At 31.2% G+C, this 14065-nt stretch overlaps 1 protein-coding gene across 1 annotated transcript in view; it reads left to right on the plus strand.

Annotated features, from left to right (window-relative positions):
• Nucleotides 1-14065, plus strand: part of Dpp10 (dipeptidyl peptidase like 10) — a 608497-nt gene that overhangs the window by 535188 nt on the left and 59244 nt on the right. Inside the window, exons 12-13 of the mRNA XM_026397087.2 lie at nucleotides 3415-3453; nucleotides 8088-8195. Of these exons, the coding sequence (XP_026252872.2) occupies nucleotides 3415-3453; nucleotides 8088-8195 (147 nt within the window). The remainder of the gene's footprint in view (nucleotides 1-3414; nucleotides 3454-8087; nucleotides 8196-14065) is intronic.

Raw genomic sequence — 14065 nt, forward strand, 5'->3', positions numbered from 1 at the left:
CCTGGCATCAGAATTTATGGAGATCTTAGAGACTCAGAGAGGGTCATTATCTGGCCAGGGAGGGCCAGAATTTATGAGGCGTCACTAAGGTTTAGGAAAGGGTTGTTATATGGTCAGGGAAAACCGGACCTGGGTGAGTTCAGGGCACGGGCAGGCATTCCAATCAGCTTTACAACATCAACTAATGGCCAGGCCATACAGACATCCTGACATTTTTACAGAAAACAGAAATGAATCCTTCATAACTTGTGACAAGCTGGCTTCTAATCTAATGAGATAACTAGGCTAGGTATATCAAAAGCATGTGAACAGAAATTACAAGGAAGATGATAAATAAAGTTTTTCAACAACAGAGGATAGTATGGAAATGCAGATTAATATTATAATAGGATAACACTACATACCATCAACACTACTAAATTGAAACAACCATGAGAAGGTTAGCAACATTATCTGTTGATGAATTTTAATTCTTTTTAGGTGGGAGTGTAAACTGATATGCTTACTTTAAAAAAAATGACTTTCAGTTTCAAATGAAGTTAAACATATGCAAATATCATTGTTTACATATAAATACACATGTACATATATGTATGTATACATATAAAGGAATGAAAAATACTTGGTAATTCCACTTAGTACCCAAGGAATAAAACAGGTGTCTATCAAAAGATTTGTAAAGGTCTAAATAAACTTCATTAAACCTTTACTCACAATAGATAAAAACTGGTGATTCTGTGTATTAAGAGGGAATGGATTTTAAAAATTAAGGCCTATATATATGAGAGAATTCTTATAAATTTAAGAAGAAATAGCAAGGGAATGTTGATAGACCCAACAATGAATGAATCTCAAAAGCATGTGATATGAGGAAAACCTCACCCCAGCAAGCACATAATGTGTGTGTGATGCACGATCTTAATTTTCTGGGTTACTGAAACAAACAAAACTTATCTATGGGGAGAAAGATCAGGAGAGTGATTGCCATTTTGGAACCTCTGGGAAGGAGCATGAAGGAAGTTTAGAGGAAACATAAAGACTTTTATCTATGAGATATAAATCAAGTCACTCAAACTCATCACATTAGGAACTTCAGATTTGTGTATTTCATTATATGTAAACATTTATAAAACATACTTTTTAATAGTCTATAAAAGAGAGAAACATAAAAACGAAACATTTAGAATGGGATGATGAGCTTAGATGTAGATATGAAGTAGGAGAATCAACCATTTACTTATTGGGTTTGACTAACACTTGTCACATTAGGCTTGTTAGATAATTTATCTCAGTCATCCTCATTTGTCCTATTATATTATTGACTGAGTAGACTTTCTCCATATATTTAATACAGTGTCCTATATGGTTTCTTATTCAACAGATCATTAAGTAATTTAAAAATTGGCCTACATATATTCCATTTAATCAGAGAAAGACTGTTAACTTCTTTATGTAAGGATGATCTGAATTCTTTTTGTTGAGTATAGATAACAGCAACCATTGAAAAATAAAAAATAGTGCAATGAATCTGACACAATATATATATATATATATATATATATATATATATATATATATATACACACACACACACACACACACACACACACACACCACAGTGAATCTCACCATTGTGTAAATCCACAGGACATTATTTTTTTAAAAAATAACTATGAGTTAATGGCAGAAAGATCAAGAGGACCAGGGGGTAGGGAGAGGAAAGGAGAAGAAGAGGTTTTGAGGTATGAATTAGAGCAAGATATTTTCCATAAATGGATTCTATTCTCACACATGACTAAAAAGAACCAATAAAAAAAGATTGGGCACAGAGTATCAGGATTGGAAGGGTACTTAAAGATTATATGTCTTCCAAATTTGGAAGAAACAGAATTTCAAATGGGTGAAGTCTAAGAATCTTTTTTTTGGTGAAATTTGTGATGGAATATTTTAGACTGTCTGAATGGTATTTGTCTGAATGGTATTTGTCTGAATGGTATTTGTCTGAATGGTATTTGTCTGAATGATATTTGCCAATGACTTTATGTAGGGGTCATTGGCAAATACCATTTTTGTTTGTTGTATTTTTTAATATTTTTTTAAATTTTTGTTGTATTTTTAAATTTTTTTTAAATTTTTTTAAAATTTTAATTTGTTATATATGACAACAGAATGCATCACAATTCATTAATTTATTAGAATAAATTAAAATGTTATAATAAGAAAACAGAGGAGTTCTATCATATCATTCATTTAATACCTTCTTGATATTCTATTTTAATTCTATGTCTTGTTCAGAGTTAAAAAGGTTTTATTTCCAGTTAATTTAAATAGCAAAACAATAGTAGCCCATGAAATTTTGGGCTCTTTCTGGTTCTAAGAAAACTTAGTGGTAGTAGTGATCAGCCATGTCACTATTTTATGGATGTGTTCTCTAGGTCTGAATTATAGCAGACCTAGAATGGCTATTGCTGAATTACAAATAGGAAATAAAATAATAATTTATGCAGATGTTTTGATGATATCTGCATGTGGTGAATATGCACATGCAGATATCATGCCTCAAAAAATAAAGTGATCAGTTATAAAGCAATAATAATATGGATTTAGAACAGAAAAATGATATAAAAATTGTAAATAAGTTACTATGAAAAATTTGAAATAAGGAAAACCTCTAATATTTTATAGTTTTGATAATTTGAACATTTTTATTATAGAATCATTTCTTTCAAAAAAAACCCACAAGATATTTCATGTCAGTACACAGAAACATTACTAAAACATTTTACCTACACATATTTAAGATGTGGTACATATATGTACATTTCATTGAGATGAAATTAGTCAATTTTTTCTTCTTGCAATATGATTTGAGTTCAGACGATTTGCAAAAATGTTTTAAAGAAATCTACAATTTTGGCATTTCAAATGTTTGATGGTTTTCTTAAGACTGAAGTACTACTAATATGAAAAAAATTGCAATGATTAAGAGTAAATTGAATATTGGAACAAGGTCCATTTTTAATTTTATTCCTGGCTATTTGCCTAGTTTCATGGAGGACTTAATAATTTTGTTTCCTGATGATGCCTAGAGGTGAAAAGAGACAGAGTCTGCTGGTTCAAAACAGTTTGAATGAGGTAATCAAACATAGCTAGAAAATGATCTTCTATCTCTGGTGGTATACTTCTGGGCATGCTAAATAACCTTACCAAAAAAAATTATAATTAAATTATACTTTAATCCCAATTTACTACTTTTCATTCATTTTAAATCAATAATAACAATGGTATCTCTCTTAATGTGTCACTACTTGAATGGAGGATGAAGTAGTCTGAAGATAACAGTATAAAAAAGGGTAAATTGTATATGCTTGTTTTGGTCTTAGATACTTCATGCAATCGATTGTTTTGTTTCAGAAATATGAGATGACATCAGACACCTGGCTCTCCAAACAGGTATAGTATAGGTGTTCTTACTCTAGAAAGTTATTTCAGTAATATTACTTTAAGGCTTTGATAGTTTAGACAAAATCATCTCTTCCCATTAAGGTATTTATGATTTGGGCTTTCTATGACATCATTTGCAAAATAAAGGTTACTTCTGATTTACATGGAATAGTGATTACAGAATAACTACTAGGACCCAATTTCAGGATCACTCATGTAAGTAAACATTTTGGTAGATGAAGGAAAAAATGTTGCAATCCATCAAAACTGGAAACTATCTGCATTATTCAAATTGCCCAGAAAATTATCCAAACCTCCACATAAATTGGTCATCTGGATATTATTCAGATGAACACATTTTTTTTCTTTAGATGTATCCTAGCTCACTGTGCTATTGTGTGACATAAATGAGCCTAGAATTGAGAAGAGTACAATAGTGTGAAAACTACATTTCTCTACAACCTAGTCTCATACTGGACAATTCAGAAGGAAGCACAAATAGGCTATCCAGATACTGTCGGATCCATTTCACTGCTGACACCATCATTGCTTTTTAAAAGAGAAATTTTATGCCTTATGTAGTTGGGATGGTTTAGGTTTGGTTATTCACAGTCATCCTTTATTTTATATTCTCTTCCTGGGTGTCATTCACATCTGTGGTTTCAATTACCTCCATATATTGAAACCTACAAATTTACATCCCCAGGCACTTCTGAGAGTTCTGACACATCCACATTCATCTTAGGATCTCCTCCTAAATCTGTAAAACATAACTACATATTCCCCAAATCCAAACTGAACACCTTTTTCTTCTATATAGATGTTATTTCTTTTTATCACAGGAATAAAAGCATCTTTATCCATCTAGTGATTAAAAAGATTAACTAGTTAATCATCAAGTTTCACACTTTCAATGATCTATCAAGTCAATTGACTTTTATCCAGTTCATAAACATTTCCCAGGTTCAAATGACAAATACCACAATCCTTTCTTATTAGCAAAACCTCAACCCTTCAGGCACCTGCCAATCTGTTCAAACTACGGTTTGGCTGAGCAACAATTTTTGAAGTATGCATTTGATTGATATAACCAACATATTCCCATTATCCTCATATTCCCATTCCTACAACTCAAAACAACTTTTATCTTCTCTTTCTGTACTTCAGATAATGACCAACATCCTTTGATGGTCCACAATGGATTAAACTGGAAATTGTTTAATCCACCCTGTCTCATCATTTTTATAACATTAGCCCTCATAAACCAAGGCCCTTTTGCATATGCCATTCCTTGTAAACAGAATTCTTTCAACTCCCTTTTCTTCTGTGAAGTCTATTTATTTTCAAAACTCAGCTTAATATATTTATTTACCTTCCCCAATCACCCTAGTCAAATTACATATCCATGTATGTATTATCCTAAAGTGTAGACTTTATATAACACATACATCATTTTTGTGATTTTTGTATTAAGATTCAGGGGCATGAAGGATGTTTATTTTTTTGCTCTTCTTTGTAATCCCAATGTCAAACATGGGTTCTAGTATATAAGAAGTACTCCACAAATAATTGTTGAATGGATTAAAAAACATAAAAGGATTATTATTAAGTTAAACCCATACTTGATTGGAGTATAGATTTATGAAAAAAAAAAATATATATATATATATGTACATATATATGTATTTTTTAAAAATTTATATTCTGCATATATCTGTCTACATGCACAAATATCAGTTAATTCAAACAGTTTTACCCTAGTCAATGTGCAAGATAAATTTGGATGAAACCTTGATTTTGCAGACAAGAATGGACTCTCAATTAAATTCAATATAGAAAATATAAACAATGAAAAATTGAACTTAATGGAAATTCATGTATTCTGAGTGGCCTTACTTTATGTGAATCTATTCTGTCATTTTTAATGTCATTGACATTCAAAGTAGTTTAGCAGACATCAACATATTTAAACTCAAAATTCCAAGTTTGTAAATGGTTAATAGGAACTTTTTTTAAAGAAAAGCATCCAGCTATTAATTATTCAGAACAAAATACAGTTTGCAGTTTATCCCAGCTTATTTTTTTTTCCTTCAGAAGTCCTAAGGGATTTTTTGTTGAGTGATTAGAATCACATGAGATTGAAGGGATGAGCATGGTTAGAAGTAATGAGAGGAAGCAAATTTCTAAGATGACCAGAAATTGAATAGAGTTGTATGATCACTTTCTAGATAGTAGGAAGGGCAGAGACAAATAGACATGGTTGGCCTGATCTTTAAGGGACTTTCAGTTAAGATGACTGGTATGTAATATATTGGGTCAAGTTAACAAGTTCAATGACCTAAGTTCAGTGCCATGAGTATCAGAAACACTGACTTCCTTAGGGTCATAAAAGTCAACAATAAGATTGGCTCCACCTGTACACAGTTAGATGTTTCCAGTCAGATACTGGCTGGTGGTAAACATTTTGAAGACTAGCAAACATTTCAGGTAGAACCCTTCATCTGTTCTTTTTCTGAACCAGTTTGAAGGCACCAAAATGGAAGAGGAGGTGATGTTTGTGAGAAAATGCTGAGTATCTCCCACCAAACAATGACTATTTATCTGTTGAATGAAGCTCAGCTTATGAGAGAATGTTGAGTAAGTTCAACATACTGTAGGAAGTGTGGTAGATAGAATGATGTTTGTGTAAAACAAACATTTTTTGCTATTGTGTACATGCATTCATCTATTCAACAATTAGGAGTTGGGCACCTACTGTGTCCAGTCCAATAGAGTTAAGCAAATCAAATTTAATTATAAATTGACTAGGAGAGTAAGCCAACAATTTAATAGATCAACAAAATAGTTTACAGTGTTCAATAAAAACATGAAGGAGATAAATACAGGATACATTTTAGAATATCTAATGAGAGATTCCTTAACTCATAGAGGTTCTATAATTAGGGAAATTTAAAAATGGTGTATGTCTCATGAAATTAAGTTTTTTTTAAAAAAGTAAAGTATAAAGTACCCCAAGAACAAAACAGAAAGTTTGTTCCACATGGAAAATTGCTCTAAAGATAGAGTGATAGGAGATGGAACAAATAGAATTAATGACTCTATCATAGTTGAAAAATGGGGTTTACTCAGTCAAATATTTTGTCTGTATCTATCATGTGCCAGTAATGCTATTTTCCTGGCGTTGAATTGTATAGTATTTTAGAGTTTTCAATTTATTGGTTTTCTAAGTGTCCATGAAATAGACTAGGAAAATATAATCAAGCACAATTTACAAGTCACTGTCCCAAATGGTGGAGATGTAGCACTGAAGGTTCCTGCCTTGTGGGGTTCACATTATAGAACAAAATTAAATAAGTACATTCATCTCTACATGCTTGCACTCATAGCAGACACACACAATTTTATATATATATATATATATATGTACATATATATATAAATTTGTGTGTGTGTATATATATATACACACACACATACATACATACATACACACACAAAATGCATGTTGAATGATGGTCTATTTAAAAAGTAGAAGGAAGGCAAAAGATGATAAAGGATGTCAAGTAGACTTGGATGACCTGGCTTATCTGGTTATGCTTTACATGAAATAATCAGTGGACTCCTCATTGATAAAGTGACATTGGAACAGAGACACGAAGAAGACAAGAGAGAGAGCTAGAAGAAGGTAATAAAAATCACGAAGACTGTGGGTCAGGAGCCTGGGGAGGGAACAGCACAACCAGACGACATGATCAGAAAACATAGGGACAAGTCATCTAAAAGGGATGGAAAGCCATTTTAAAAATCTACAGAGTAAACAATATCAAAGCCTTTCTTTCATACCATGTATATAACCACTCTCATTAATTTGATGGGAAGGAATTCAGTGTTCTCTCAGATAAATACATTCCCTTAACATTCTCCTGGAAGAAAGATAAAGCAATCTTTCAATGTGACTTTCATCATTTCCTTTTCAAAAATAATTTCATTTATTTAGTATGTCTTTATAGTTTAATTAAATGCCATCAATTAGGAATTCATCACAGTTGTGGCTGGGCATTTTGTTTGTGTGTTTGTGGAGAGATAATCAATGGAACAAGAAATTGGAATGAAATTATTTTCTATGACTTCCAGTTCTGTGGCCTTTTCGTATTCATATTTTAAGTAATTTTGTGCTCATTTTCAGTATTGAATTTTCAAGTAGCTAGAATTGTTGCATGAAAGAGTTCTGAAAACTATATGAACTATGTTATGAGCTTTTATATTTTTAAACAATTTTATAAACTGATATAGATGTTCATGTCTTCCTTACCTATGAATAATAAATTGCCAAACAATTTCACATGAAAGTTTTTGTGTGAATCAATTTAAAAGTGTCACATCTGTGCACTGTGCATAAGCTTCCCCATCATTTGTACTACTCACATAAATACCGGCAATGTCACACGAAGTTCAATTTTTAAAAAATGCTGAATGTCATACCCTTTGTTTTTTAAATACTTGGACCATTTTTTCCAAAGTAATTCTAAATCAGTAATTTTTACACCACGCTTGACTTAACAGTAGTTGGTAACATAAATTTCATGTGCCATTTTGGGATTCTTATATGCACATTCTTATATACATTCTTATATGTGTTTTAGAACGAGGAGCCCGTGTTTTCTAGAGATGGCAGTAAATTCTTTATGACGGTTCCTGTAAAGCAGGGGGGGCGTGGAGAATTCCATCACATAGCTATGTTCCTCATCCAGGTAAGTGCTGGCTCCATTCTGTAGCTCAACTTGATTGTTATTATGTCCCTGAAAGTCCAATTCTTGTGGAGTTTTGAGCCTCTGTGAAGCTCTCTCATACCCAACTCATAGACATTTTAAGAGAAGAACCCAGTCCATAGTCATAAATGTAAGTGGTAATCATACACAGAACAGTCTCAGAAGGCAATTAAATATATTGAGTTGTACATGTGTGTTATGGAATGAGGACCTTGGAGTAAAAAATATAATCAATGAAAAGCATCCAACTTTCAAAGACCTGAGGACAATCTAGAGGAAGAATTTTATCCAACATATACTTATTACCATTTTGTACAAATAATATTTTCAAGGAGTTATAAAAATTTTAAATGCTCAAAGCAATTTCAATGTCCACCAAAATTGAGTGGATGAATAAATTAAACCCACACACACAGAAAAACACAATGTAGATTTAAAAAAAAACTGTGTAAGATGAATTTTTATGTATTGTCAAAGACACAGGACCTGTATAATATACTTGTGGTCTTTTTGATAAAAGTAGGGAATTTTTTGCTTTCCTCTAAACTTTAAAAGAATGTTAACAGTTAAAAATGTTTGGTTAATTATTTAAAAACTCAGTAAATTCACAAGTTGTTTTCAATATGTCAAGATTAATATCAAACATTCTAATAACAAACATTCTTGAGGAAATAAAGAATTCTTCAAAATCATCACAGTGTCATAGGTAAAAGTTTTATAATGATAAATATTTGTGGTTACGTTGTAATCTTTATGACAGTTTTACAAACAAGCCAGAATCATTTCATAGAAACAAAGTACAAACTAAAGAGAAGGTGGCAGCCAGGTGAGGTGGTGTAAACCTATAATCCCAGCAGCTAAGGAGGCTGAGGCAGTAAGATGATGAGTACAAAACCAGCCTCAGCAACTTACCAAAGTCCTAAGCAACTTAGCAAGACCCTGTCTCTAAATAAAATATAAAAATGGGTTGGAGATATGGTTCAGTGTTTAAGCACCCATGGGTTCAATCCCCAGTACCCATCCCCACCAAAAATTGAAAAAGAAAAATGTGCCAAAAACTTCCTAAGTATCTTGGCTACTTTGACATTTACAGAATTTTTGGTCTTGTACACATTCTAAAGTAATTATTGCTACCTGTACATATTTAAATTAATCAGCCTAAAGCTTTGAAGCCTCAATATCTTGTGTCAATGGGTTTAAAATTCAAAGCTTGTCCAAGGTCTCTTTTATTAAAATAATTGCCAAGGATTTTACATTAATTTTCATGAAGGCTGAAATAAATAATTAGGAACATACATGATGATGTAGATTGAACATACAGAGATGTAGATTTTTATATATATATATATATATATATATATATATATATATATATATTAAGTGATAAAAACTAAATTTAAACTAATGTCATCCCTTCTATGTTCTAAATAAATGTATGCATTCAATGATGAGTAACGTTTTGTCAATCAAGGCAAACCATTAAACTATATCAGGCAGGTAGCATTTTATATTAATATTTTCATTTTTTAAAAAAAATGTGAACCAGAAATATCACTAGCAATTAATTTACTTAACTTTTGCTAAGAGTAAACTTTTGTTATAACAAACACTGGTTAAATATCTTGGACAAAAACAAAATTCATGCTTTTCAAGTCAAATAAATAATTGTGGCATTTTGTTGAATTTTAATTTCCAGTAATTTATATTTAACAAGCTGTGTAAATATCTAAGTAGCAAAGATCATGTACAAATCATGGATACTGAAAAGACATAGCAGAGGATAGGATGAATGCACACTATGTCTTTATATGTACAATTCCAAAAAGTAGAAAATCTGTTCAACATATCAGCAGGAAAAAATGGAGCCAAGTATATTAGTGGACAAATGATGAGGGCAGCCTATGGAGACTGTGGAGAGTTAGTTTACACAACTAAGCAAAAATTGCTTGTTAAGTTGTGGAAAAAGAAAGAAAACCCTTCTGTGCCCAATGGAAGCAGCCTGACATGCAATCTAATTGGTTATTTCTAAAATTTTCAGAAGAGCATCATAGAGCAGATGTGTTTGTTTTGTGTCTTTTCTATTATGGAGATTCTAGCAAAACCTCCAGTAAAGGAAAAACATCTTGCTCCATTCTGGTTGCTCTTCAAGCCTATTTATGGGTTGCCACACTGAGAAATTACCATGACTACATGATTACTTATGGATATTCTGACAATTGACTAAAATTAATCTGTTTTTTAATGAGTCAGATTTTGTGCTTATGTAAATACAATTTTACCTGAGTTTACACACATGCATGCATCATATTATTTTAGGAAAAAGTTCAAAACTACTTGCTTCAGCTAATTGCAGTAGCACACGCCTACAATCCCAGAGACTCTGGAGACAGGCAGGAGGACTAAAGCCAGCCTCAGCAACAGGAAGGCATTAAGCAACTCAGTGAGACCCTGTCTCTAAATAAAATACAAAATAAGGCTGGGGTTGTGCCTCAGTGTTCAAGTGCCCCTGAGTTCAATCCCCAGTATACCACCCCCCCAACACAAACGCAAAAAAACACTTGCTTGCTTCAATTTAATAATATCTAATATAAAAAATGTTTTGTGAATTTTGTTAGCCTGCCTTGTTACTTTATATACACTATAAAAATTTGAAAAATTCAAAGCTGAATAAACTAAATACAATATATAAAATTGCCCACAATCTCATCATCTCACATTCTGATATCTTTAATAAATTTCTGCATATATTTCCAATTTCTTTTTATACTAAAATATGTAGTTTTCCTTTAAAGACTGCAAGCAAATCATAATTTAGGTTTGGCAATATTTAAAGAATAACTTTTCTCACATCATTTAATTGTGTTCCTAATATTTAACATTTAATATTTTTTTAAGTGTGATTTTAATTTCTGTTCAATATTCCCTCAAGTAGATGTATTATTATTCTGTATTTAAATGAACCAATTTTCTTCATTATTAAAGTGATTTCTATTTTGATATTAGAAGTAATTCAGGAACAAGCACTCTTATGCATAAACACTTTTTTTCCATTTACAGTTATTCCCATGAAAATGACATTCTAGTTGTTAAAAGGCATTTAGGTAAAGCCTATGCATGTGTAATATATTTGTTTAAGTATTGATATGTAGTGGAAATTTGATCTTGCAAAACAGCACAAAATTTGCTGTCTAAATAGTAACACATACCAATGTTGATGACCTTGTACTTGTCTTCCTGCTCTTTCTGTTCTTTTGTACCTTCAACATGAGAAGTGACGGGACCAGGAGGCTTTGCCCCCTCAGTCAGAAAGACCACCCCTGCACATCTTTGTGCTCGGCTGAGAGCATCCCACTTCACTCACAACCTGTTTATTTAAATGAAATTAGTACATTTTTGCAAACATTTTGCTGTCTTTTATAATCAGTGACTAGATAAAAACCATTGAAGGGCAACAAACTGAGTTATTGCTTTCAACCTATTTTTATTGTAGTGAAAGTTATCATTACAAATACAATAGTGTTTTTTCCTTTATTTACAGAAGCTAGTCCTTGTTAAAATAATTGCAAAAAATAAAAAATAAATAAGATTGGATTGATGTATTTTCCTCTGTCTTCTCCCTTTAAACATGGTTGTAATTTTATATAAATTATACATTATATCCTGAAATTTTAAATTTAGATTTTCAATGCAAACTTTTCCCATAATGCTACTTAAAAACAAAAAACAAAAACAAAAACCTTTAGATTATTAGCATTTAGTTGATTGGATGCAGATAGATAATCATAATTGTTAAGTGTTTAATTGAATGGCAATTTATTGTAACTATAGATGGCACTGTACATAAAGCTTATTGAAGTTATTAATTATTACTTTAATATTGATAAATTAGCAGAACTGGAATTCTTTAATTAAATGTAAAATATTTCTATTCCCTTATACATGTATTTCCCAATTACTTTTATTATGAATATGTAAAGGCATGCATTGTGAGCATTTTCTTATTTTCACATATTCAATTAAAAGCAATATTTAAAAAATATGACTTTTCTAAATTTCTGTAGTGCTAAAATAACTTCTTCTGAACAATCAAGTCTATGCTACTATATGTGAAATCGTTCTTCTCCACCATTATTGACTATGTGCATATTAATATCCACTTATGTACTTTCTTTAACGTACCTCCTGAAGTTATCAGTGAGGTTAAATTTTTTTTCTTTTTCTTTTTTTTAATCACTTCAGATATTCTCCCCTTCCTTCCCAAATAATATTTATTAAGTAGACCTCTAAGTTATGGACTCCCATTTCAGGAACTATAATATCACACCTCCTGCAATTCAATTCAGGCTTCAATGAAAAGCTTTTATCAAAGGAATGGGACCTTTTCTTTCTTTTTTTTTAATCAAATATGGGGTAAGCACGGTTCCCATTATATTAAGTGGTTCAGATTTGTGGACACAAGCAACTATAATGTCATCTTTTAAAATTATGTTAAATGAAAAATCACATGTTGGTGAATCCATTTACTTTGTCTATTTAACAACATGAGGTTTTACCCATGAGAGCTAATGATTTCACTTGGAACACATCTATGTGCCATTATTCATTACAAATACTGTAGAAAAACAACATGCCCCCAATTCACAATTCTATCACCTAATCAACCCAATAAAATTTTTTCATTAAATTTCACTGGAGTATCTGATTAGGACATTGTCTAAAAACAATTAGCTCATTTAATGTGATGAATAGACAGTAAATTAAAGCATTCTATTTTTAAGCACTACAACATTTTCCTTATTTAGAAGATATAAAAGTGAAACAGAATTCAGATAATTGAATGAACAGGCAAAAAGCAAAGGTACCATTAAATTTTTACTGACATCAACATATCTTTATTTCACAAATATAAATATAAAATTGATATTTAACTTCTTGGACTAAGATAAAATTTCCAACCAAGTCAGGAGAGGTATCTGAGGCCTAATTCCAAATAAAACCACTATATTCTGGATTTTTAGGCTTCTTTTAAGAATGAACAAAATCTCCAATTTTAATGCGTTTCTTTCCCCTAAAATTAGAGTGGACATGTGAGTTCAATTTGAAGTATGTTTCCATATTGCTTCATTCAGAGGTCTATTATGTTTTTACATTCATATTCAAGCGTTTCTGTTCTACCAATTAATATAGCAGAGATTATGGATGCAATGAAAGAAAGAAATTATGTTGTGGAGTAAAAATTTTTATTTTCTGCTATATTAAACTTTCTCTCCTGAGACTGTATTTCTGGTGAAAGTATTTGAAAAGCTAACTGGAATACAGATATCCCTAATGCAAGGCAGTCAAGACCCTTGCTATGTATTTTTTTTATGAACTATAGAGTAATCTACTATATTCTGATTGTTATTGGAGTTATTTACTTTGCATCTGGATCAAAATTAATGTGTTCACTGTTATGAAACTCAGTATCCCAGTATGTATGTATGTATGTATATATATATATATATATATATATATATATATATATATATATATATAGTATTGGAAATTAAGTCTAGGCTATAATATGTGGAATGGGGATTCAACTTATTTCCCAGCTCATATTTACCTTGGTAAAAATATAAAAAGCAAGGCAATTACAGATGTTTGAAATAAAATCAAAAGCTTGTGAGGTTCTTAGTATGACTCTCAACAAGAGATGTTTTCTTCTTACACTTAGAAGCAAAATATTTTGAAGTAAATGGACCTTTGAAGTCAATAGTGTAAAATTTTATTCCTGTGTTCACTGAGTTCAAAAATTTTTCAAAGCATTGAATTTTTTGCTCAGGATCATTTAAATGCAGTCTCTCTCTCTC

The sequence above is a fragment of the Urocitellus parryii genome, chromosome 1 (assembly GCF_045843805.1).
Source record: "Urocitellus parryii isolate mUroPar1 chromosome 1, mUroPar1.hap1, whole genome shotgun sequence".
NCBI lineage: Eukaryota > Metazoa > Chordata > Mammalia > Rodentia > Sciuridae > Urocitellus > Urocitellus parryii.